This window comes from Macrobrachium rosenbergii, chromosome 5, assembly GCF_040412425.1.
Source record: "Macrobrachium rosenbergii isolate ZJJX-2024 chromosome 5, ASM4041242v1, whole genome shotgun sequence".
NCBI lineage: Eukaryota > Metazoa > Arthropoda > Malacostraca > Decapoda > Palaemonidae > Macrobrachium > Macrobrachium rosenbergii.
The window spans coordinates 2,925,610-2,953,553 of NC_089745.1; the positions used below are offsets into that span (position 1 = coordinate 2,925,610).

At 38.0% G+C, this 27,944-nt stretch overlaps 3 protein-coding genes across 3 annotated transcripts; all 3 read left to right on the forward strand.

Annotated features, from left to right (window-relative positions):
• The first annotated feature begins 604 nt into the window (after positions 1-604).
• Positions 605-3,352, forward strand: LOC136839042 (keratin, type I cytoskeletal 9-like). The gene is made up of 6 exons (XM_067104704.1): positions 605-616; positions 1,294-1,830; positions 1,919-1,973; positions 2,085-2,658; positions 2,772-3,053; positions 3,214-3,352. Exons 1-6 carry the CDS (start codon positions 605-607, stop codon positions 3,350-3,352), a joined length of 1,599 nt encoding a protein of 532 aa, XP_066960805.1.
• A 5,707-nt stretch (positions 3,353-9,059) lies between these two features.
• LOC136839043 (uncharacterized transmembrane protein DDB_G0289901-like) lies at positions 9,060-11,558 on the forward strand. Its single transcript, XM_067104705.1, has 3 exons — positions 9,060-9,273; positions 9,962-10,979; positions 11,108-11,558. The coding sequence occupies exons 1-3, from the start codon at positions 9,060-9,062 to the stop codon at positions 11,556-11,558; spliced, it is 1,683 nt and encodes a 560-aa protein (XP_066960806.1).
• A 4,380-nt stretch (positions 11,559-15,938) lies between these two features.
• On the forward strand, positions 15,939-16,846 carry LOC136839044 (uncharacterized). The gene is made up of 2 exons (XM_067104707.1): positions 15,939-16,269; positions 16,476-16,846. Exons 1-2 carry the CDS (start codon positions 15,939-15,941, stop codon positions 16,844-16,846), a joined length of 702 nt encoding a protein of 233 aa, XP_066960808.1.
• The last annotated feature ends 11,098 nt before the right edge of the window (positions 16,847-27,944 follow it).

Genomic DNA, 27,944 nt, shown 5'->3' on the forward strand with positions numbered 1-27,944 from the left:
CTATTGCCCTCGACTCTTTCCACATGTTCAAACCATCTCAAAAACTCTATGATCCACCCTTTCATTTAAGTTACCATTTTTACTTTACTATTTTCTCAATATTTTTAAACTTTAATTCTTTTCAAGTCACATTACATAATGCTGAGCAAACAATTCACTTCATCAGCTTCAACCTTTGTACTTTCACTTGCATTCAACATCTGCACTTCCCTTCCATAAAGGAGGTTTAGCTCAACAACCCGTTATATAATTCCATATGTGCTTACACAGACACCTTAAGCCTCCAGCCAGTCTTTTGCACACACTTCCATTTCGCTTGCTTGCTTACGTTTCTCAAAGCGACGTTTAATCAAAGGCACTAACGAGTTTAGTCATACAGTAGTTACAATAATCTGTAATTACTTAATTAAACAATGAAATAACGGGATTGCACAAAGCCTGTGGTGCTGAAAGATGCAGATTGGCAATACTGTGAGCTGTTGCGTTTTTCCACAATTTCCCGTCAGGATGACCCGCTGGGGGGGGGGGAGGGGGGCTGACATCGTATAAAAGATCAACAAAGAAGCTGGATCACTGCATTCATCTCGACTTCATTAAAACAACGATGGCAATAACGGTAAGTTTCTCTTAATACATTTAGTGAAGGAGATACGGCCTAATGAAATTTACACCTATTTGTCATATAAAATATTATAGGAACTCTTACTATCTTTACCTGTCCTCTGTTTGTTTCCATTCTACGATTCTCCTTTTTTTTGAAGATAGCTAAATCTTACGCAGACTCATTTCGGAAGGACGAAAGCTATTTTTACACATGGTAAAATATATTTACATATATCTTCTGTATCTCTTCACAGTGATTTTCATCCAGCAAGGATGCAGAGTAAAAAACTTTCCTCGGATCAAATATTTCTGCAATTTTACTGAGCATTTGCTTACAAACAAATACAATACGTTGAAAATGAGTAACATTTAACTTGCATAAGTTCAAAGGCAGTCTTCTGGATTTCCCTAACTATAAACCAACAAAAAAAAAAAAATACCATCTTGCGTACCTACTAAAAATTCAACATTCCAAAGCTACTACAAAATGTTGATGAATATCCTGCTACACATTATTCATGAGATCAATTTAAAATGGGACATCTGTTAACTTATGAAAGCACCCACTTTAGTTTCTATTTCATTAACAAATGATTTTTTCCCAGAAACTGGTGCTGTGTGTGTTGGTAGCTGCTTTTAGCTACAGTCTGGCAAAGGGTCAGCTCTGCTTCTGCAGCATATACTTATCAGCAACCAACTTCAGGTGTATCTTTAGCTTTACCAGGATCACACAGCAGTGGACCTTTAACATTACCTGGCTTATCAACTGGTTTATTTGGAGGTTTACCTAATAACTATGGACGCCCACCTACAGGGGTGTTATCCAGTGGTATAGGAAATCCTGTAGCAAGTGGCGCTGGTGGGTTCCTTCAACCTGGTTTTGGCAGTTCAACAGTATCTGGGCATTTCGGAGGCTCTCAGACTGGAGTACATGGTAGCTCTTTGACAGAAAATTCTGGAAATGTTGGACACCATCCACCAGGCTCATTAATTGGAGGTTATGGTGCTCCTCAAACTGGTCTTGGGGAACCTTCAGCAGGAAATCTTGGAAATTCCTTTACCAGTGGTTTTGGTGGCTCTGCTATTGTTGGTTCTGGAGGTTTGCATGGTGGAGGTTCTCCAACAAGTGGATTTGGGAATTCCTTCACTGGTGACTTTGGAGGTTCTCAGTTTGGTGGCTATGGCAGTTCTGTGCCAAGAAGTGAAGGAGATATTGGACTCAACCCAGTAAGTTCACCATTAGTTAGTTTTATTGGATCTTCAGCTGGAAGCTTTGTGAATTCCTTAACGTCTGGTTTTGGCAATCATGCCACAGCCGGTTCTGCAGGTTTATTTGATGGAGGAAGCTTCGGAGGCTCTCAGGCTGGCAGGTATGGAAACTCCTTTCCTGGAAATAACAGAGGATTTTCAACTGGGAATTTTGTTGGACCTAGCCCTACACTGACCTCTGTAAGGAGATTATGGGGGATCTTCTCACACAGGTTTTGGTGGAACCTCAGCTGCTGGTCTTGGAAGCCCTTCAATTTCAAGTTTTGGTGGCTTTGTTTCTGGTACTCATGGAGGTTTACCAGGTGGGTACTTTGGAAATTCTCAAGTGGAAGGATATCAACAACCTACAACAGGAAGTTTCGGAGGATCTGTGATCGGAAACCTGCTAACACAACAGCCAACAGGATCACTGACAGGAGGTTATGCTTCCTTAGAAGGAAATTTTGGAGAATCTTTAACTGGATCATCAGTAGGAAGTTATGGAAGCCCCTCTAATGTAGGTTTTGGAAGCTTAACAGGAATTGGTTTTGGTGCTACAACTGTGGGGAGTTCTGGTTCCTCATCTACTGGAGGATTTGGAACTTCACCAGGAGGAAACTTTGTTGGGGGATCTCTTGGAAGTTTTCAAGGTCAAACACGACCTGTGGTGCCTATTCTTGAGGATCAACGAGAAGAACCATATCCTAGTGGCATCTACAGATTTAGATATGCAACCGGAAATGGCATTGTTCGTCAAGAGGAAGGATACCCAGATGGTGGAATGGTTTCACAACAAGGAGGATGGTCGTAAGTGAAATTTAATGCCTTTGTGTAAGTTATGTGGTAATAACTGTTATGACAAAATCATAAATTTTAATCTCAGTCACTTCCCTTATAATACTGCCCTTTTCTTATTGCAGATTCACATTCCCAGATGGCACCCCAGCAATTGCTAATTATGTTGCTGATGGAAACGGCTTCCATATAGACTCTAATCTGCTACCCATACCTCCTCCTCCTCCACCTCACGCAATTGCTCAAATCGAGAAGGCCCAGCAGGAAGATGCTGCAGCTGCTGCAGCTGGATATCAGTTATCTGAAGATGGCACTTACGAGCCCATCCCTGGATCACATGGTCAAATTTTCAATTATGGAACTCAGGTTACTGGAAGTGGATCACAATTCTCCGTTACCGTAAATCCGTATTAAGGTTCTGAAACTGGATCTGGTTCCCACAGCTCTGGAAATGAGTTCTCTAGCTCAGAAAACATACAACTGAAACTGGATCTGGTTCCCACAGCTCTGGAAATGAGTTCTCTAGCTCAGGAAATATACAACTGAAACTGGATCTGGTTCCCACAGCTCTGGAGATGAGTTCTCTAGCTCAGGAAATATACAACTGAAACCGGATCTGGTTCCCACAGCTCTGGAGATGAGTTCTCTAGCTCAGGAAACGCACAAACACTGGCTTATGGAGCTGGGCTCAAGTTCTCTGGCTTAAGTTCAGGCTCTCAGTCCTACGGAGGGAGGAGTAATCCAGCAATCTCTTCAACAACTACGCCATCACCTTCTCATCTACCATCGGAAGCTTCCCTATAACCAGCTTTTCACACCCCTCACGCAACTTACGGACCTCCTTAAATTCATCTGGGGTTTCCTTGTTATGTGCCACTACACTAGTTAGGGAGTTATTTTCAATAAATTTCATTTTATCATTACCAACATCACTTCCTCTAACCTACCTAAGACCAATCCCTTTAAATTCAAGCCATTATTTGTATTCATACAACACTCAAGATTCACAAATAGATGAAATTACCTCCATATTTTATGACTCTCTAAACCTAAATTCACAGAAAACCCTAGTAAGCATTTGGGAAAGAATGTTTCAACTATAATTATTTAGGCCTATACAAATAAATTACTCTCCAGACTCCTTTATTATAAGAAAGGAATAAGGTTCTCGTTCTTACAGCTTACTTATAAGGAGTTACAAAGAAAGTTAAAAGTTGAAAAGTCATCACAGCAAGTAAATGTGATATTACTCAAATGTTAGCAATGAAAATGAGTGTAACCTGAAGGTCTTCATTCAACAGATTGCATTCAAACTGCATAAAAAAGAAAATGTATCTGCAAAATTTTCGAAATTGAAACACTAATACACAAGTTACTGCAGTTTCAAAATGATTCTTCAGTGCTTTCCACGAGTATTTAGGGGGTACCCATTTGGAGTATCTGCAAAATCAGTAGTAATGCAAAAGAGTATCTACCATTTTTCTCAGTTTTGTATTTTTGCAGACACTGCAGTTTTCCATTTTAGGGCAAAGCACTGTAACTACCAAAGGGTCAAGCTACAGGTTCAGATTATTAAGGAAAAACCGACTCTATGAGCACTGATGTGTTTAAGTTTTATGGTTATTATATTATAAACATATTATAAAAATGAGCTCAAATATCTATGGAATGAGCCAGAGGACCATAAACTTGCACAGCAATTTTCCACAGAATAGAATTCCCATGCATAAGAAAAGTCGAGGAGAAAAGAATAAATAGCAAAGAACAGTAAATGATAATAAATAGCACCATAAAGAGTCTAACATACGGTGTTAATGGCATTAAAACTGCAAGAAAAAATGACTGAAAACTAAATTAAAAAAAACAATTATGAGGCGCTAGCGGCCATGCTGATGATTAAATTAAACATATAATTTATAGATTGCACACAAGCAGACCAACAAGCAAATAAATGCTGAATAATTAATAAACACTGGAAAGTGTGCTTGAGTGAACCCACAAGCAGGAGAACCCAAACCAAAGACTATGGAAGGTTAAGGGACAGAGGCCATGGCACACCCCAACGACTTGAGAAAAATTATCACAAGGTTACCTACAGTCACAGGTAAAGTATATAAGTGGCGCTTGAGATTGAAACAGCAGCTACAAATAACACTGCAATCATAACAATCACGTATACGTGACTTTATTTGAAGATGCCATATTCTTTAATTTCTCAACCCTGGTAGGCAGATGTACGATAATGGGAATCTTCAAGGAGTGGGCCCAAAGACGTTTCTCCCTGACGCATCGAACTCAGTTTACTTTGCTGGTGTGCTCACACACATATATATATATATATATATATATATATATATATATATATATATATATATATATATATATGTATATATATATATGTATATATATATATACATACATACACATTTATTATATATATACATCTATATATATAATACATATTTAGACATATGTATACAGATATGTGTATATATATGTATATAAACAGATATAGATACAGATATGGATATGTGTAAATTGTACTTTGTAAATTAAAAAACTGGAATCTAAATCATCCCCTCTTATTGAAGCCTAACAAGAGTAGTATGAATATGTAAGTATGTATACATGTATGTATATACTGACAACGCCACCTGGAAGTATAGTTGCACGTATTGATCAACATGACACACTCTTGAAGAAATTTATTATACAATCGGGTATTTTGAAGCTGCGCCACTGATGTCGAATAACGCTTGCAGCAGCTTTTTTTTATGCGCACCTCCATCTCTGAAACAGATACATTTGCAGCAAACTATAAAAAATATTAAGTAAATAGATACGGAAATATTACTCAAATATAATTACTTGGCGAGACTAATTGCTCCTTCATTACCGAACGTTTTTGGTAACATGATAATTAGAAAAAATAAATTTCATATTGACCATTCAATAAATATAATTCAGCCACATAATTACGTGTTGAATTTTAGTTTTCTGTAAAACAAAACTACTGTGCCGGCTTTGTCTGTCCGTACTTTTATCTGTCCGCACTTTTTCTGTCCGCCCTCAGATCTTAAAAACTACTGAGGCTAGAGGGCTGCAAATTGGTATGTAGATCATCCACCCTCCAATCATCAAACATCAAATTCCAGCCCTCTAGCCTCAGGAATTTTAATTTTATTCAAGGTTAAAGTTAGCCATTGTAGTGCTTCTGGCAACGATATAGGACAGGCCACCAAGGCCGGGTGAGAGTTTCATGGGCCGCGGCTCATACAACATTATACAGAGACCACCGAAAGATAGATCTATTTTCGGTGGCCTTGATTATACGCTGTTGCGGCTGTACAGAAAACTCGATGGCGCGGAAGAAACATCGGCGCATTTTTCACTTTGTTCGATCCTTTGCAGCTTATCTAAGTTCCTCGTTGGACGAGTCGATAGAGTTCTCGGCTAGCACCCTGCTAGGCCCGAGTTCGAGTCTCCGGCCCGCCAATGAAGAATTAGAGAATTTATTTCTGGTGGTAGAAATTCATTTCTCGGTATAATGTGGTTCGGATTCCACAATAAGCTGTAGGTCCCGTTGCTAGGTAACCAACTGGTTCTTAGCCACGTAAAAATAAGTCTAATCCTTCGGGCCAGCCCTAGGAGAGCTGTTAATCAGCTCAGTGGTCTGGTTAAACTTAACTTTGCAGCTTATCTGCCTAAGGAAAGTTTCCTCATCATATAAAATAATATAAAGTTTTGGGATGAAACAAGTCATTCTAAGGTTAATGCTATAGAAAAATACATATTTTTTTTACGCATATTTCTAACCTACACTATACAAATAATGGACAAACGCTCTTTCCAGTGAATTTCTATTACAAATGCCTAAACGGCTTTAATTTGCATAATCACACCTGACAAGTCGACGAAATTCACTTCCAATAATATTAAAAATTTCAGTGACCGTGTATCATCCCACAATCGATTTTTAATTATAAACTAATTAACACGTAAACTGACGTTCTTGAAGGGCGTCTGATTCAGTCAAGCGAACCGTACGAAACAATTCGATTAAAATTAACCTCATTTGCATAGCCAATCTGTTGCAGCAGCCGAAGATACTGAATTGAAAACACTACGACACGATTTTAACTGCCAGTGATACTAATTTTTATTGCCTTCAACGTCACTGTGGATGATATTCATGACAAAATGGGATTTGGCTCACTGTTTCATAGAGAGGTCTTTACATAATGCATACAGACAAGTTCTTCGTTGGGCGAGTCGGTAGAGTTGTCGGCTAGCACTCGCTATACCCGAGTTCTAGTCTCCTGCCGGCTAACGAAGAATTAGAGGAATTTGTTTCTGGTGATAGAAATTCATTTCTCGGTATAACGTGGTTCGGATTCCACAATAATCTGTAGGTTCCGTTGCTAGGTAATCCTTCGGGCCAGCCCTAGGAGAGCTGTTAATCAGCTCAGTGGTCTGGTTAAACTAAGGTATACTTAACTTAACTTAATATTTACCATTTGCATCTGAACCGTATTATTTCACAGAGCGTTCCTTACATAAGCATACTGGAAATATTTAACATTTGTATCAGAACTGTCACATTTTCAGTTAAGATTTTTTCCATTTCATGATAAAGAATAATTCCACTGAAATTCACTGCATTGCTGACGTAAATTGGGGAAGCAAAATCCATTAACACGCCATTCGAAATTAACAACAGTTACTCAATCCTTGGATCCTTTTTATAATTAAATGCTTTCATATATATCTGACTTTTAAGGAATCTAGGTTCCTCTACTAACTTAAAAATTTCATTTATCTTATACACTTAACTTTCTCTGCGCAAACTCGATAACGCAAAATCAGTCTCTCTCTCTCTCTCTCTCTCTCTCTCTCTCTCTCTCTCTCTCTCTCTCTCTCTCTCTCTCTCTCGCTTCAGTGCTACTTCAGAATTAAAGCCATGTCTTCTACATATGCAAAAATGCAAGAGAATTTTCTACATAAACCGTTTTCATATACCGACCCAGGTCCCGAGTTCCTTACAGCAGGTTAACCTTTGAAAAATTCCAAGGAAGTCTTAATATAAATTGTTTTTTTTTAATAATACAGCATATTAGCTCACTGAGTAGAAAAAAATCACTGAATTCTAAATGGGATTACATTAGGATTACATTTCCATGAAGTGAGAGATAAATTGTATTTTCTTATGCCTATAAATAGAAATGAAGATTTTTCAACTAAATGAAATTTACACAAGGCATATCGATATTCTTTAATCCAATACCGTGGTTATTCACCATTTCTAATCTGAGTGTTAGTTGTAATCGTACAGCGTGCCGTACTGTATGGCAAACAGGTTGTCAATATTGTATTTGGAATGTTTACTGTTTAATTTACGAATGCAACACAAGCACACACATATATATAATTATATATATATGTATATTATATATAATATATATTATATACATACATATATATATGTATGTATATAATACATATAATATTATAATATACATATCTATATATATACAGTATATATATATATATATATATATATATATATTTAGAATTCAGTGATTTTTTTATACTCAGTGAGCGATTGTGAATTGTATTAAAATAATATATATTATATATATATATATATATATATATATATATATATATATATATATATATATATATATATATATATACATATATACTCAAATCCTGAAATAAAGTTTTGTTACCTTTTGATCTCAGTGAAATTTCTTAAATCACTTAATATACTATTATTTCACCCAGTCAAGCAATATACCGCTTTTTATCTACACAGAGTCGTATATTATTTTTGTAGAAAATCAGTAAATCTGAATTCCAATACTTGAACGAGAAATTTCCTTACAAAAACTGAATACATGTATACAGAAATAAACTTTATAAATATTATAAGGATGAGAAATGGAAAAATTATTGATACCACCCATCAGGAATTTTCCCCAAAAATTAGATTCTTCTTTAACTAAATCTTTAAGAGCCAAACTAATCTTGTATTTTGTATAAAAAATTAAATCAATAATTTCTGACACTAACAGTCTCAATAAAAGCAAATTTATCATAATTATTTTCAAAATAATACATGGCAAAGAAATGTATGGGCATACATTGAGGTTAAATGCCTTATATAAATCTAATTCAAATCTTTTAATCAGGTAAATGTCTTTTTGACAAAATAACAATTAAGTAATTACCTTTATGACATAACACTTGTTTGGTATAATTGGCCATCCACCAGGACCGGAATCTCATTAAGCAACCTGGCCTCAATTACGAAATTTTAATTCTAAAACAGGCAACAGACACATTTCAGTACATAAAAAAACTCTTAAAAAGTTTATCAAATATTTTGAATCAGAATTCTCTTAGGAGAAATGGTGATTGGGGAGGAGTTGGGTGGGGGGTTACTCATAGGAGAGATAGTGGCTTGGGAGGATGGGGGGGTGGGGTACTCTGTCATAATACATAAAGCAAGAGTGTCAGAGAAGGTAAGAAATGAGGAAGGTGCCCTGACATCGTATAAAAAGAACTGGGGATTCCACTGGTCATCATTCATCTCAACTCCATCGTACAACCATGACACGAACGGTAAGATTGTCAAATTGGCTTCGACTGAAATGTATTAAGGGAAGAGATAGGGAAAAATATATCTTGATATAATGGGCTGCAATTTCTCGTCTAAAAGTGTTCAGTATAAAATTCAATTACTATTCTTTAACTGTGTAAATGTTTGTGTCTTTCGTCCTCATACCACTAAGTTCTCTAAATTCAATGATGCTACTATGCTTACACAGGAATACACCAAGTTTAATGAAAATGGATGGTACAGAGTGATTCATTAACTAATACATTGTTTTTCATATAGTAACCTCCTACATTAAGACGAATATTGTTCTATTATATATCATTTGGAAGAGTGAAATACTGACAAAATGATAAAATCATCAAATGGGGAGGGAGGTAGACTGTCAGAACTGATTCCATAATCATTTTGGTGATATTTTGATTAATTTGTATCATCTGGTGTCAAAGCAACGAAGGTCATCGACAGGTGAACTAGTAATGAAAGGGGAGGGGTGGGTGGAAGAATAAAATTTCATAAATTGGTACACTATTAGCTATGAAGGATCAGCAACAGGTGGTGAGGGAACATTTAATTCTCAGAAATAGTACTGCAATGCTTAAGTTCGATAGGATGTGAAGTGTTATAAAATTAATCAATAAACAAGTCAAATTTACATTTTCCAGAAAGCAACCGTCTGTGCGTTACTTGCAGCTTTGGCTGCAACACTCACAGGTGTCACTTCTGAATCGACAGGATATACATACCAAACTCCTAGTGCACCATTAGCCCTTCCTGGTGAGCCTGGTGCAGCAGGGGCTCTTGGATCAGCAAGTTCCTCTGTTGGTGCTTTTGGTTCATCTAACACACAAGGAGGACTATTTAGCGGAGCAACAGGAGGATTATCTGGTGGTTTCGGAAGCTCTGCACTTGGTGGCTTTGGCAGCACAGCAGCTGGTAGTTTAGGAGGTTCCCTTGGTGGGAATTTTGGAAGCTCTGGTGGAAATTATGGAGGTTCTCTTCAGTCAGGTTTTGGAGGATCTGCAGCAGGCAGCTTTGGAAGCTCGTTAAACTCTGGCTTTGGTGGTTCTCTCAATCCTGCTGGGTCAGCTGGAATTAACCTTGGAGGCTTGTCTGGATTAGGTACTCAAGTTACCTCTGGATTTGGAATTTCCACTGGAGGAAGTGTTGGGGGATCCTCTAGTGGAAATTTTGTTGGTCAGCAGTCATTTGGATCACTAGCAGGAGGTTATGGAGCTAACTCTAATGCAGGGTTTGGGGGATTAAACGGAGCTAACCTAGGAGGATCATCTGGATTGGGTGCTTTAGCTACTGGAGGCTTTGGAGCACCTGGTGCTGTTGATTTTGTTGGTCAGCATCCAAGTGGATCGTCTGCTGGCGGTTATGGAGGTACCGCCAGTGCAGGTTTCGGAGGCTCAACTGGATCTGGTTTGGGCGGTTCGACCTCAGGAAATTTTGGCACCTTGCCTAAAGGTGTATTTGGAAGTGCTTCAGGAAGAAACATTGGTGGAGGATTTGGAGGGCACGTCCAGGTTTCACCTGTTAGTTTCTATGGTCAGTCTCGCCCTGTGATACCAATCCTTCAGGATCAACGTGAAGGACCTCACGCAGATGGCGTATACAGGTTTAGATATGCTACTGGGAACGGTATCACTCGTGAGGAAGTAGGATATCCTCAAGGAGGAATGGTATCACAGCGAGGAGGATGGTCGTAAGTAAAATCCTGTTAGTAAAATTTTGTTCATATCTTGTGCCATTTATAAAACCCACAAAACTCTAAAAGCTCAAACTAATCTTAAAAACCTAAGTTGAAAATACTCACCACCTTTTCTATTTCAGATTCACATTCCCTGATGGCACCCCTGCCGTTGTTAATTTTGTTGCTGATGGAGACGGCTTCAAAGTAGACTCAAATCTCCTACCTACCCCACCTCCTCTTCCTCCTCATGCAATTGCTCAGATTGAAAAAGCAAGACAAGAGGATGCCGCGGCAGCCGCTGCGGGATATCAGACAGCATATGACGGAACTTACCAACCAGGCCCTGGATCTCAGTTTTTGGGAGCACAAAACCAAATACTCAATTCAGCATCTCAGATCGTTGGAGCTGGTTCTCAGGTATCTGGTACTGGCTCTGGAATTCAATACCAAGGCTCTGGGTCACAGATATCTGTCTCTGGAGCTAGCAACGGGCACTTTGGTTCTGTAAGTCCATCATCCTCTGGTCAACAGTTTGGCACAGGCCTTCTTCCAGGTTCTCCAAGTCCAAGCAGGACTTATGGACTCCCATAGATTTACCTAATCAGAGAATTACTGCTACGGAACTGGTATGGCAAGTCTCCTAAACTGTAAAACCAAATTTAATTAAAACCGATCTTTACCTAACTAGTCTGTTGTTGTTACTCATCACTCATTCCTAATAGGTAACAATAATGAAACATTTTTTTTTACTATACAGAGCATTGCATGCAGACATGCTTTCTCTGATAAAGAAAATCTTTTAGATATGAATATACAATCTGGCAATGGTAAAAAAGGTCAACAGAATTTTAAGAAAGATTATGAACTGAAGAGAATGGCTACTGGAAATGACCAACATCATGGTGCTGATTCTACAAATGAAATATGGATACCAAGGTTGACGATGAAAATGATATATAAAATGAAGCCTTTAAAGCATACGTAATTACACGTGTATAAAAACTGATCACTCTATCACTGGAACAAAAACGAAGGAAATATTTCATAAATTGGTGCCATATAAAAGACTGCATTAGTACAACTTTCTGAAAAATATTTTAAAACTGATATATGTTTGACATTCTAAATATATAATAGCTTTGAAATTTACAGACAGCAAATTTCAAAACTGATAAAAGTAGCACCATAGTCAGGAAATCAATACAGAGGCTTATCTGTAAAATTTAGTGGAATACAGAAAACTTCAAATCATCCTGACAATTATCATGAGAGTGACTGGTTCATTTGGCATTACAAGCTGAATATGTTATGTAATCACTGATGCCACAAATAGGTGATTTGCAATTACAAGTAAAAAATGTGCCGAAGTTTCTTTTGTGCAATCGAGTTTTCTGTACGGCGCATAATCAATGCCATCGCAAATAGATCTATCTTTCAGTGGTCTCGGTATGAGCCGCGGCCTATGAAACTTTAACCACAGCCCGGTGGTGGCCTGTCCTATATCGTTGCCAGATGCACGATTATGGCTAACTTTAACCTGAAATAAAATAAAACCTGCTAACGCCGGACGGACTGCAATTTGGTATGTTTGATGATTGGAGGGTGGATGATCAATATACCAATTTGCAGCCCTCTAGCCTCAGTAGCTCTTAAGATCTGAGGACGGACAGAAAAAGTGCGGATGGACAGACAAAGCCGCACAATAGTTTTTTTTTACAGAAAACTAATAAAAACTTTGACATCAAGTCTCATTGAACATTTACATAAAGCTACATAACTATAAGTACTCCCACACAAATATATAAATAAAAATTTAAATTTAATGCTATTAGTGATAAAAAAAAAAGGTTTCTGTCTTTGTAAAGGCACAAAAATTTCCTTGTCTCTGTATTTACAAGGCTTCTCAGGAGAAGATACAATGTATGGAAATGAATTGACCTGAACTGAATGAAGAATTTAAGCCCAAGGCCAAGCACTGAGACCAATGAGGTCATTCAACGCTGAAAAGGAAATTGACAGTAAAAGGTCTGAAAGGCGTAACAGGAGGAAAACCTCAAAGCCGTTGCACTATGAATCAATTGTCAGGAGAGGGTTAAGGAGAGTAAGATGGAAGAAAGGGAATATGAAAGGAGGCACAGCAAAAGGAAACGAAAGAGGTTGCAGCTAGGGTATTTAACTGATAACAACTGGTAAGATCCCATTGTATTACTGTATTACATGTGTGACTGGTACACTGCTACTAGGAGACCAATGAAGGCAAAGAAAAACCAAGTAAAAACTGCGCCGAAGTTTCCGCGGCGCAATCGAGTTTTCTGTACAGCCGCCACAGCGTATAATCAAGGCCACCGAAAATAGATCTATCTTTCGGTGGTATCGGTATAATGCTGTATGAGTCGCGATGAAACTTGAACCAGCCTATCCTGCAAAAAACGATTATGACTAATTTTAACCTTAAATAAAATAAACACTACTGAGGCTAGAGGGCTGCAATTTGGTATGTTTGATGACTGGAGGGTGGATGATCAACATACCAATCTGCAGCTCTCCAACCTCAGTAGTTTTTAAGATCTGAGGGCGGACAGAAAAAGTGCGGACAGAATAAAGTGCGGACGGACAGACAAAGCCGGTACAATAGCTTTCTTTCACAGAAAATTAGGAACTATAATCATCTGGACCGGTAAAAAACATATTTTAGGCTACGAAAAAATTCTTACATTACTCAGCTCCCCAAAAGTAGAAAACTCCACTAAGCGACTGATTTAAACTCGAAAGTATCAACCAGTCATCAAAATGTGGCCGAGGTTGACCAACACTTAAATATGCATAGGGAATACTGCGGTCACCGGTGGCCACACCTCATGGCATAAATACTGTGAATGCACAATACAGTTGGTATTGTTATTTCTTATATTTTCTGGTTCTTACTAGGCATCCCTTCCATGAGATTTGCCAAGCATCCTTTATTTTTAATTTTCTGTAAAGCAGAAAATCGATCTATCTTTCGGTGGTCTCGGTATAATGCGGTATAATGATGCATGAGCCGCGGCCCATGAAACTTTGACCACGGCCCGGTAGTGGCCTGGCCTATATCGTTGCCAGACGCACGATCATGGCTAACTTTAACATTAAATAAAATAAAAACTACTGAGGCTAGAGGGCTGCAATTTGGTATGTTTGATGTTTGGAGGGTGGATGATCAACATACCAATTTGCAGCCCTCTAGCCTCAGTAGTTGTTAAGATCTGAGGGCGGAGAGAAAAAGTGCGGACGGACAGACAAAGCCGGCACAATATGCTTTATTAGATATTCCTCAATATTGATAAAGGGAAGACTCAAAATTTCCTCTTCAATATCGCTCAGGTTTCTCTCATAGATCGAATATTATATTGAAAAGGAGTTAACTAACTAATTTACTTGTCAGCCCTTTGTAATGTATATACGAGAAGAGTTCTCTTAAGTACTCCAAGGCTACGACAGCTTTGTATACGTAGAATCATTATATAAATGCAAGTTACGAACAATTAAAAATTATATACAATATACAAGCAACGTTCAAATCAAGACGGAATAAGATATTCAAATGACGAATTAAAACTTGTTCTAATATACCTCTGCCATTTCTCAAGTCCCCCAAAAGTTGATCGCATTCACACGGACAATCAAACATTTCTAAATATGTTCGTTGCACAAATGACTTATTGGGGTTAAAAACGAAAGGTTTGAGACGTTTGCGTAAGAAAGTCTCAAAATTGGCCGGAGACCGGGTTGGAGCCGGAACTGGGTGATCACGGGAAAGGATTGTTACTGTATAAAAATCGCGGAAAGATGGCAGATTTAGTACATTCTCTCCGACGCATTCAGACAACGATGTCGCCCGCTGTAAGTTTCCAGTCTATAAACATTATTAAGCTGGTTCGTTTACGATCCCACAAAGTAAACAGGGAGGAACTGCTTATTTTTAGTTTTCTGTAAAAGACAACTTTTGTGCCGGCTTTGTCTGTCCCTCCGCACTTTTTCTGTCCGCCCTCAGATCTTAAAAACTACTGAGGCTAGAGGGCTGCAAATTGGTACGTTGAGCATCCACCCTCCAATCATCAAACATACCAAATTGCAGCCATCTACCATCAGTAGCTTTTATTTTATATAAGGTTAAAGTTAGCCATAATCGTACGTCTGGCAACGATATAGGACATTCCACCACTAGGCCGTGGTTAAAGTTTCAAGGGCTGCGGCTCATACAGCATTATACCGAGACCAAAGAAAGATAGATCTATTTTCGGTGGCCTTGATTATACGCTGTACAGAAAACTCGATTGCGCCGAAGAAAAATTCGGCGAATTTCTTACTTGTTTAGATTGGACCAGCCATTTCCTGACACGGGCTCTTGCTTCTGTAGCAACCCCTCAGAAAATCATTAATCGTTAAGAAGTCAATTCCTGAGATACTTGTAAGGGGAACATTTCAAAATAATAGCTACTGAAAGATAACTGTTATTTACAATTGCACAAATTTTCAAGTGAAGGGAATGTAAATTCTTCCAAAAGACATTATAAAACACGATATCAAACTATACACCATTTTGATTTGTTTGCTGAAGAATTTTTAACGAGCTGTACTGTAACTGAGAATTGACATCATATACTTTAGAGACCTCAAAAATATTTAAATACATAAATATATATATACATAAATGAAGAAAAACCTACATTATGTTTTGTCAGATAAGCAGGCCTTTAGAGATCTAAATACCATATTATTAATGTATAAAACTAGTCATACGAGGTTCCAGTTTTGCAACATGGAACCACTGTCCATATGTTATCAGTAATTGATATTAAATGATTATAGGTAACTTATAATTCATGTGATCACAGAACCTATAATATCAGCCTTTAGAGTATTATAGGTAGCGAGTATGCAGTAAAAAAAATATCAATCCATAAATTTCAGAGAGTGGTGTTGTGTGCATTGATGGCAGTTACTGCTACAATCCCAGGAGGAGTCAAGTCTAACCCAGGGGTTTACCTGGACCAAAGTGGCATCGGGGCATCAACTGGACTACAGCTGGGTGCAACAGGTGCCTCATTAGGAGGTTCTCTGGGAACTGTTGTCGGACCAACAGCTGGTGTTAATAGTATCCTGGAAGGATCTGTAATTTCCACAGGAGGAGGACAATTACTGACTACAGGATTTCCAGGTGTTTCACCTGTAAACCTCGGAGGATCCTTTTCAGGATATGCTGGTGGTTTTCGTCCTGTGATACCAATCCTTCTGGATCATCGCCAAGGACCTTATCCTGATGGTACTTACAATTTTAGATATGTAACAGCTAATGGTATCAGTCGCCAAGAGCAGGGATTCCCCGTGAATGGAATGGTAGCCCAACGGGGAGGATGGTCGTAAGTACCTAAAAAAAGTTTTAATTTCAATGAAAAATATAGATAAAATTACTTAGAACCGAAACTGAAATATAGCTTTTTTTGACTGGTTTACTATTCTCTGTTGCAGATTCACACCTTCCTGACGGCACGCCAACTTTCGTCAACTTTGTCGCCGATGCAAATGGCTTCCGCGCAGAATCAGATCGACTGCCGGTTGCGCCCCTTCATGCAATTGCTCAGATTGAAAAGGCGAAGCAGGAGGACGCTGCCCTGGCCACTTCCGGGTACGAATATGACTCTCAGGGTGGAATTTCTCCTTTGGGAACCACAGCTCTTCTCTCTCAGTATGGGTCCAGTGTCTCTGGCTCTGGAGATCTGCTCTCACAGAGATATGGCGCTCCTCTTCGGCTCTGGCTTTGGGGCTCTGATCCCAAGTTTGTACTGGGCTGGATCAGTCACTGGCTCTCCTCTACGGCCAGTTATCAGTATCCCAGTTAGAAACTAATAACATTCTCAGTCACTTTTCACTGGGTATCCCATAATTATGTGTATCGGTTTATTGTTTGATCTAATATATACCAGAAATAAATTACTTGTATTTTCTTAATCCAAAAATGATTTAGTATAAACAGTCTAATCTGAATACGAATCAGTGACCTAAATGCAACAACTGTTATTAACTGTTTTTCAAATAACTGTGTAAATTAGAATTTCACTGTTATGGATGAAGGGTGTAAGAAATTGGAGAACAAAACCCAAGCAGTAAGACCAGATATATATATAAAAAAAATCGACGAAACAATAACGAGATGATAACTGAAAGTAGAACATCAAAAAATAAAACCATCATTTTGAATTACAGCTTCCACTAATCCTTCATCTTCACCCATACAGTTACATTTCAATAAATAAATAAGTTAATCAATTCACCTCAATTCTTTGCACTCGGATGTGGCTAAATACTTAAACCAGTTTAAGTTAGGAGCACTAATAATCGAGTTTCATTAGTATTTAAAAGCGACATGCTAAACCATAATACTAGATGATTGGTATAATGTTTGTTTAATTCCAATGTGTTTTAAGTAAAATTTTCATTGGAAAATATTACTACTGTGTTAAGCTTTTTTCCTATAAGCCAACGTCTAATTTGGCAAATAATTGATTTTTATAGTTTTTACATTTTTCCTGGAAAAAGGAAAAACAAAACTGGCGTATGTATGTAGAGTATATACTTGTATTTTATATATATATTGTCATGAAAAATAGCACTTGCGCATCCACACAATATTACCGATGTGTTTTACGAATTTATCTGCCCCGGGAAGGAATGCAGTCCTTCCAGAGAAAACTGCATTGGCAGGACATCTATTACTCTCAGATGAAGATTACCTGCACACACAAACACAGGAGCCATTTCCCCACACTACACGGACAAACTCGACAAGAAACCATCGTCACAAGACTTGATAAATAACGCTAAAATAAAATACAGACGCAATTCAAATTTGGACATAACAATAACAGAAGCAGTATGTACAGCAACAAGCGGACCGAGTTTTAATACCCAGGCAGAAGGGGACAGAGCCCTGTCAACCGACCGCCCAAGAAGCAGGATTCAGGGTCAAGATCACTGTCAAATGGAGCCATGCCCAAACACTGCAAACGAAGAAATCAGTAATTTTATTAGGAATATAAGATGTAGAAATACAATGTAAAACCAGCACAGTAATGTAGTTGCACCGTGTAATAACATACAATGTAAATATTATGTAAATAACTAACAGCCCCCTAATCCTATACTGCCGATCAACATATCAAATTGCAGCCCTCTATCCTCAGTAGTTTTTAAGGTCTGGGGGCGGACGGACAGACAAATAGCCATCACAATAGTTTTCTTTTGCAGAAAACTAAAAAAGGAGTCAGCTCAAATATTCCAACTTCTGAATAATTACAGTAATTAGCGACAGATGCACGGGTACCAGCACGATCATTACTGCACTCTGGTCTATATGTGATTAAGGTTCTGAACCATTTCACCAAACCATAAGCATTACTGCAACAAGTGCACGCAAAGTTTCGCAGGTATTATCTACAGAAAAGAAAGCATTAATACCTGAAAGATTTTATATATTGATTAAACAAGACTTGCTTCGTACAACACTTAAAGCAGCCAACGCTCTGTTTGTTCATTAACTTTATTCAAGTCATGTATTTCATAACTGAAATAACCTTTTCCAGTAATTCATATGCTTTTCTGTAAGAGTAACAAATCTGGGAGCATATTTAGCAGTGCATTCAATTAATCGTCCTTGCTTGAGGATACACTCCTCACTATCCTTCTTTTGTACTTTAGTTATTTACTACTATTTTTTTTTTTTAGATATTCAATGTTGGCATTATTTATTCTATTTTTCTCTTCTTCCACTCTGCTCTGTCTATTATTTTTCCCTCATGGACATTCAGTTCTGTGGAAGCTTTCACGTTCATGACATTTTGAACAGTCTGCGAAGATCATGCAATATTGCAACAGAACTGATTAGAATGAAATGCAACTAGATGACATCGGTCGCACTGAACGATTGGGCTCTGAAGCAGAAAAAAACCATCTCATGCACCAAATAGCATTGCAAAATGCAACGAGCTTCGTGATTTATTTACTAAGGAAAGCAACAAACGTTAACAGGGCTTGAAAGGAAGGAAAAATCTGGAAGAGGTTGTACTGTCAAACCAGTGTCAAAAAAAATTCCCTGCATCTTTTTTGACATATCTTCAAATCATACAATACTTATCCCATCCACACACACAAATAAAAAAATATGTATATATACTATATACATATAAATCAATGTATATATATACATATATGTATACATGTATATATATGTGCATATATATATACTGTATATATATATACACCCCAAGTTTTTTCCCCCTCTTCTTGCGGGAAAAATGTGAAAAATGGATATAAATTTCAATTATTTGCCATACTGGATCCCGCCATATGTTAATGCTTGGAAATACGAAATACACTCATAATAGTATTGTTCTAATTAAAATTTTACTGTGCAGCTACTCGTTCACAGTTTACAATCAAACCACATACCAATTACATAGCATTATGATTTAACAGGTCACTTTAAAATGCGAATTAAATTTGATCATCAGTGTCCATAACTTAAACTAGTATAGTTTCAGCTCTAAGTGCACAGACTTGACATTTATTTTTTGAAATATGTGCATGAATGAGGATGGAGGATTAATGGCAGCTGTAACTAAAATAATGGTTTTAGTTTCTAGATGTTCTGCTTGCAGTTACCATCTCGTTATCGTTTCATGGGTTTTTTTTTATATATCTGGTCTTATTGCCTGGGTTTTGTCCATAAATTTCTTACACCCTTCATCCATATCAGTGAAATTCTAATTTATACAATTATTGGGAAAACAATTGTTGCATTTAGTGGTCACTGATTCATATTCAAGTTAGACTGTTTACAAGTCATTTTGGATTTAAAAAAATACAAGTAATTTATTTCTGGTATATATTAGTAGGACACATCAAACAATAAACAGAATACATATAATTATGGATAGCTTATCCAGTGAGGGGTGACTGAAGAGTGTTATTAGTATCCATAACTTAAACTGGGAGACTGAGCGACTGGAGGTAGAGGAGACAGTGTATTAATGACTGTTCCAGAGCCCAGTGCAGAGACTTGAGATCCAATCCCTGCAGCCCCAAAACCAGAGCCGAAGAGAGGAGCGCCATATCTCTGTGAGAGCAGATCTCCAGAACCAGAGACACTGGACCCATACTGAGAGAGAAGAGCTGTGGTTCCCAAAGGAGAAATTCCACCCTGAGAGTCATATTCGTACCCGGAAGTGGCCAGGGCAGCGTCCTCCTGCTTCGCCTTTTCAATCTGAGCAATTGCATGAAGGGGCGCAGCCGGCAGTCGATCTGATTCTGCGCGGAAGCCATTTGCATCGGCGACAAAGTTGACGAAAGTTGGCGTGCCGTCAGGGAAGGTGAATCTGCAACAGAGAATAGTAAACCAGTCAAGAAAAATCAAAGCTATATTTCAGTTTCGGATTCTAAGTATTTTTATCTATATTTTTCATTGAAATTAAAACTTTTTTTAGGTACTTACGACCATCCTCCCTGCTGGGCCACCATTCCATTAACAGGGAACCCTTGCTCTTGGCGACTGATACCATTAGCTGTTACATATCTAAAATTGTAAGTACCATCAGGATAAGGTCCTTCGCGATGATCCAGAAGGATTGGTATCACAGGATGAAAGCCACCAGCATATCCTGAAAAAGGTCCTCCGAGGCTTACAGATGAAACACCTGGAAGTCCTGTAGTCAGTAATTGTTCTGCTCCTGTGGAAATTAGAGATTCTTCCAGGATGCTATTAACCCCAGCTGCTGGTCCGACAACAGTTCCCAGAGAACCTCCTAATGAGGCACCTGTTGCACCCAGCTGTAGTCCAGTTGATGCCCCAATGCCACTTTGGTCCAGGTAAATCCCTGGGTTAGACTTGACGCCTCCTGGGACTGTAGCAGCAACTGCTAGCAAAGCACACAACACCACATTCTGAAATTATATATTATTTACACCTTAAACTAGTTACCTGTAATGAGACATACTATACAGTGGAATTTTTTTTATGTTAGTCTGAGGATAAAACTTTTGGGTTCACATGTAATCCTTTAACTTCTAATCAACCCTGTATCTCTCCTGATAGTGCTCAAGTCCACAATTCAGGTTTAAATAACGATATTTTGGATACTGACCTCATATGTTACAAAACTGAAGCATCGCTTGGCGAATTTCAGGGTTATTTTTTTTTAAATATAGTAATCAGATATGTAAAGACTAAGTTTACTTTTTGCCTTCTTTAAGTCATGCCAGCTCTCATTTTCATTTAGTTGAAAATTCACTAACAAGCAATTTGAAATGTCTTTGGTTTGCTTTCGTGTTTTCTGTCCTCTTATTCTATCTTGAATGAATAACTGATGCAACATTTATTTGCAAGCTTTTAAAAGTAAAAACAAGGAATTTACAGATATTGTCTTTTAGACGTTATCTTAAAATGTTCCTTTGACAAATCCTCTAAAAATCCCTCCCTTAATGCTAACCGAATTGGGATAAGCAATTTACTTATCTTTACTTATTGGAATATATAGTCACAGAATTGAATTAATAATGTCTATGAATACAGGAAACTTACTGAGGACGTCATCGTTGTTTGAAAGCGTCGAAGATAATGTACTGGAATTGTATCTTTCCGTGTCTTTTATACAATAACTATTTACCCAGTTGTCACCCACCCGTGCCCGCTTGTACCCGATTTTACTTTCTCACGCAAACGTAACTAAATCTTTCGCTTTTAACCTCATTAATCTACGTAAGCAACAAAAAAAAAATGTTCAGAAGTGTTGGAATATCTGGATGAAAGTGAGCAAAATCTTACGGACCTTACAGAGAATGAAGCCAAACGAGATTTGTTCATGATTACACCACGTACATATAGTTTGAGATTTTAAAACATATGAATTTTAGCATGCGGATCTAACTTGAAAGCACCTGTTTTGAGATGTTAAAATATATGCTTTTTAGCTGCGTATTTAAGTTAAAAGCATCTGTTTTGAGATTTTAAAACTTATGCATTTTCAGCATGCGCATTTAACTTAAAAGCATCTTTAGCTGTCGCAGCACTGGAATATACAAGAGGTCCTTCGAGTGATATCCAACCTGGAAGTGAGTCCGGAAATATAAAGGATATCAAAGAGAGAAAGAAACATCTCGTAGGTTCGAAGTTTATTTTGCATCATCTGCCGAATTTATGTTGGTTCTTTTTTAGCTCATACTTTGCACAAGCAGATACAGGATTCCTTGGATTATCTGCAGATATGTGTGTAAAGTTCTCCTTCTTTAATTATAATGCAAAAATAAAGACATTGTTTTATCATCAAGAACTGTTATATTTGTGGTATTTCCAGTGTGCTTTAGGTCTCCTAAGAATTGAAAAATGAAATATACAGTACAACGGATGACTGAGGTAATGGAGGTTTGCATGATTATGCTGACTCAAATAAATCATCGCAGGTTAAAAAGCCTTCCCAAGACCGGATAAATAGGGAGGATTGAAGTTAAGAAGGACATCTGCTCATAGAACATCTACCTAAACAAATGATAAAATGAGCCGTTCAATGAGTGTTAGAAACACCTGGAAAAGGCTCCTTAATAAGGGCATCCCCGACCAGGGGTTAAGCTGTGAAAAATTAAGAACCAGGTCAATACCTCTGAAGTGTGACGAGAAGGCAGATACTTCGAGAGGGACGCAGCAGCAAAAGCACTGAGCAGGATTTCTTTGCCCTTCAAGGAACACTTTCCCAGGAATGAAAAGACAGATCAAAGAGGCTTGGGAAATCTCAGATGAACACATGATGAGGGAGGCTGAAAACTGGAGGATGGGGTCACTGGAGTCTCTGACCTGGGATTCTGCTGGGTGGAGGCAACTCTATTCCATTGTATCTACTCTGTGCGGTGTTCTGAATTTCCCATAGAGATTAACAAAGGTGGATGATTAGAAATTGGAGGAAGGGGTCACTGAAACAATCTGGGATGCGATCTAGGCAGGTGGAGGCGATTCGGAAGTGTCAGGAAGAGTGGGAGAAAGACCTGGAAATTGCTGGGAGTGAAAGAGGTACTAGAAAGGAAGGACTGTACTATCTAGGAAGGAAGAGAGCACGTGCTAGAGAGGTGAATAAGACAGTGTGTGTAGGAGGTCTGATGCAAAGCTTAGGAGCCTTCTGTGTAGGTTTATGAAGCAATTTTTCAGGAAAAGGGGTTCTTCCAGAATTTAGTAGTAAATCCTGAAATTTGGCATTTAGCATGACCGTTGTATTGGTTTTTCTCGACCTACACCTTCTAATTATATATATATATATATATATATATATATATATATATATATATATATATATATATATATATATATATATATATAACACATGTTGCTTTAATACTCACTCCTTACGAACTCAATTAGACTCAGGATATCCTTACAACAAGAACAAAATTAATGGAAACGAAAAACAATGCACTCATTACATAATCGCATTACCGCATGATGTTGGAATAAACAGATTGAGTGAGTGAGTAAAAGTGGGAAAATTAGCTTATTTTCGAAATAAAAATACCTCTGGTGGCACCAACAGTAATGGGGGCCCAGTAGTGATTGAGTAAGCACGACAGCCAATCGTATATAAGACCGGGAAAGACTTGGGTTCATCACATTCAGCTCGACTTAGTCAAACAACGATGGCATTCAGTGTAAGTCACCCAGTTTTAATCATTGTTTTGAGATTGCCTGGGAGATATGCTTTTATAATTAATTCAGTGGAGTGTCTCTCCTATACATAATGCTTATATGAATCTCTCTTTCCTCATATTTTTGTACCATTTTGTACTGCGTTAAAGTATTTACTCTTTTTTTTTATAAAGTTAACTTCATTCTATAATTACTGATTTACCAACTGCTAGGAAAATAACAGGCGCTGCCATGTCCAAGGCTATTCGCTTCTATAAACTTAACTCCATTCTATAATCACTGATTGACCAACTGCTAGGAAAATAGGAGGTGCTGCAATGTCCAAGGACACTCGCTTCTAAATGGCTAGAGGAGATTACTTTTAAAAGGGGTCACAAAAATACCCATCATAGTGTAACAATGGACAAACATCTTACTGTTAATGTTAAAAAAAAATAAAAAGTATAGGAGTGATCACGAGATTCCTAAATGACATGTTGGAAAATGGTGAGTCTAGTCATTCTCTCATTTCAGAGACTGGCACTGTGTGTGTTACTAGCCACATCCCTAAAAGGGGTCAACTGTGGACTGTCCCAGTCATATCAAGCACCTCTCGCTGGAATCACGACTGGCGGGCTTTCAGGAGGTTCCTCTTTTGGAGGACTTGAGGGATCTTTTGGAAGCAGTCTAGTAAGTGGCTCTACTTCTGGAGGATTTGTTTCTGGAAGTGGGTTGTTGGCTGGAGGATATGGAAGCTCCAACTTCGGTACTGGTAGTCTAACAGGACTTGGTGTGGGAGGCTCTACACTGGGGAACTTGGGGTCTGCATATAATACTGGATTAGCAGGATCTTCAGGAGGTCTTGGAAGCCTAACCAATGCTGGAATTGGAAATCTAGTCAACACTGGCATTGGAAGTGTTTCAGGCGGAAACTTACCTGGAACCACTGGATTTTACCCAGCAAGACCCCGTCCTGTAATACCTATTCTGGTAGATCAACGCGAAGGTCCATATGCTAATGGTGTTTACAACTTTAAGTACGCAACTGGAAATGGCATCGTTCGCCAGGAGCAAGGATATCCAGAGGGTGGAATGGTGTCACAACGGGGAACATGGTCGTAAGTACTATTAGTACTGTAACGGACACTGCCGTACATGATAAAACTTAAGTTACGCTTACCTAATGAGGCAAGTTTTAGCCTGTTCTAACTACATAATGCTATTTAATTGCAGATTCACACATCCTGATGGCACCCCAACTACCGTCAACTTCGTTGCCGACGCCAATGGTTTCCGTGTGGATTCCAATCGCGTGCCTCCTATCCCACCCCACGCCATTGCTCAGATTGAAAAGGCGCGTCTAGAAGATGCTGTTGCTACCCCTTATGTCACTGGCTCTCAGATTTCTGGATCAGGACTCTCCCACATAGGATCTGGATCTCAGTTTACTGGCACTCAACCCACAATCTCAAATTCAGGATTACAGGTTCCGACATATGGATCTCAATTCCCCTCTGGTCTAGGATCTGGATCCCTGCTAGCTGGATCCGGATCTCTGCTGTCTGGACTTGGAACACTTTCAACTGGCTCTGGATCTACCTCGCACCCATCCACCATTCAAACTCCAGGCACTAGATATGGCTTGCCATAAATTCCTAATAGGTGCATTTAATGAACCCACACTGATATGTATCTGTAATTGGCACTGACGATATATATATTTTACCTCCATAATTTCTGCCTTTCTTCATGAATCATGCCACTAAAACAAATAAAAAACTATATATCAAAAACTTCTTTTTTATTCTATCCAGCTCTTGCGATTGAAATCATTCACACAGAACAGATTACAGGTGGGATTAATCACTTGTCTATCTGCTTAAATTATTCAAAGCTGAAATAGACATTCTTAGAACTGAATGAACGTTATTAATGCGACTTCAGCATTCTATAAATTTTGGAACTAAACAAGAACCTGTCCAAGAGGACAAATCAGCCACAAGTGGCTAAGAATTAGAGATAGTTAATATCTGTATAAAAAAAAATGCTTACCCAAAGATTCTCAGAAATCAAACACAAGGACAAATGATGCAAAAGGGACAGGCCCCTTGTAGGATGTTAGTTGTTTAAAGACATGACTTCATACTTACAAACATGTTCAATACATTTCTTTTCTTCAGCGTGGAAAATGTCACACAAATTGCATATAAAGGAGAAAAATTTCCATTTTTTATCTAAATGTGCTTCCTCCAATTCTTGTGGGCATGAACAACTGTATGGCTACTTCATTCTTCTATTTTTTTTAATCTCTATGAACATTAAACTGGCTATGTTTTCCTATAACTGCATATTATTTTACCAATAAATCGCCTTTGTAAAGGCCTGTTGACGAACAAAACCGCCTGGATAATAGTTTCGCCAAAGATGTCCATGCCATCTTCAAATGCCAACCCCTACCCAGTCATGATCCCTTTTCCTATATATAAAAGCATTAAATTTTGACGAATGTGAAAATGTCCACACTACTTTCGTCAAATAGTATCCGATATCAGCAATTGGGAACAGTAGTCACAGAAGATGGATAGAGAGATGGAAGAAAACTAATGAAATATGAAAGGGATAGAATTAATAATGACAGAGTAAGAAAGAGTACAGAGAGATATTTAGATTCGAATCGATATTTAGATCTTCTCCAGTTCGAGAATCCCCTCGCCTGTCACAGGTCTTCAACACAGAACACTATGCTAACACCTCTCTGTGAGCAACAGAATAATATGATGTATAGTTCTTTTCTCGAATATACAATATTACTAACATATTTAGCACTAACTGAACATGCTTTTATTGTGCTAATTTAAATTGTCGTCACTTCAGAACATAGCGAGTGTGCTACCTTCCACCAACAAAGGTGCTGATCTTTGGCTGAAAGCAAGCGATCACGGGCAACTCCTCATTTGCTGCAAGTTTGGGTAAATGGGGCCAGCAAGATGCCAAAAAAATGCCCGAAAATGTGTCTGCGAGACACTTTTAAGGCGAATAAACAAGTACCTTATGCCAAATAGGAGTACCTAGGTGACTTCACTGATAAGCACAATGTGTTTTTGGTTTATCCAAAAAAAAAAAAAAATACACTTATGCAATATAAGTAAATGACCCTATCCCGTTTTCTCTACAATCTAATCCAGTTCTCAGTCCAAACATTGCTTTTACTCAAGTCTTCAGTCTTAATAAAGGCTTACATGACTGGCTCATGTATGGTTTGTGCTTAGAAGCCATTGCATTCTTGGTCTTTTGTGCATCGGCCAGTGCAATCGGGACATGAACCTAGTCTTTGGCAGGTGGGCAACAATTGGTCAAACAGAGAAGTCTGTTTTTCTTAATCAATTTTTCGTTGCCTGTACTTCATTTTTGTTGCTTGCATATTAATTGCTGTTTGTGCAAATATCTCTTTATTTGTTGATTCACCTGTATATTCAGTGTCTTCTGAATATCAATAAATAGAAGAAACAATTGTTGATTCAACTGTAAACATTCAATGTTACCTGAATATTTACAGTTGAATCAACAAATAGAAGAAACAATCGTTGATTCAACTGTAAATATTCAATGTCACCTGAATATTTACAGTTGAATCAATGAATAGAAGAAACAATTGTTGATTCAACTGTAAATATTCGGATGACACTGAATAGTTACAGTTGAATCAACAAATAGATGAGATATGTGTTGATTCAACTGTAAATATTCAGTGTCATCTGAATATTTACGGTTGAATCAATAAATATAGGAGATATTTGTTGATTCACCCGTAAATATTCAGTGTTTTCTGAATATTTACAGTTGATTCCATAAATATAGGAGGAGATATTTGTTGATTCAACTGTAAATATTCAGTTGTATTTGAATTAAAATGCACTTTCCTCTGTCCATTTTTTTGTACGTATACCCAGTGGAGATTTCTATGCTTCTATAACGATCCACTTGGGAAGGTGGAGAATGTTAGACCTATTTTTCCCAATGTAATTGCAGAAGATATGTCAGTTTTCCTTTGTATACTACTAAATGAACTGGACTATTAGGTTAATTTTTAGTTCCGAATTACATCTGCTTGTTTAGTGTTACAGTTGTGCGTATTTTGAAAATGCAGCTGACATATAATTAAGAGGTATGCGTTCGTTTGTGTTAAATGGAGGGGGTTGGGGGGCTGGGGATGTGGCCTGGGTGCCAAGAGCCTTTCATCCCCAAAAAGTCTGCGAGACACTGTTCTGAAGTTACCCCTC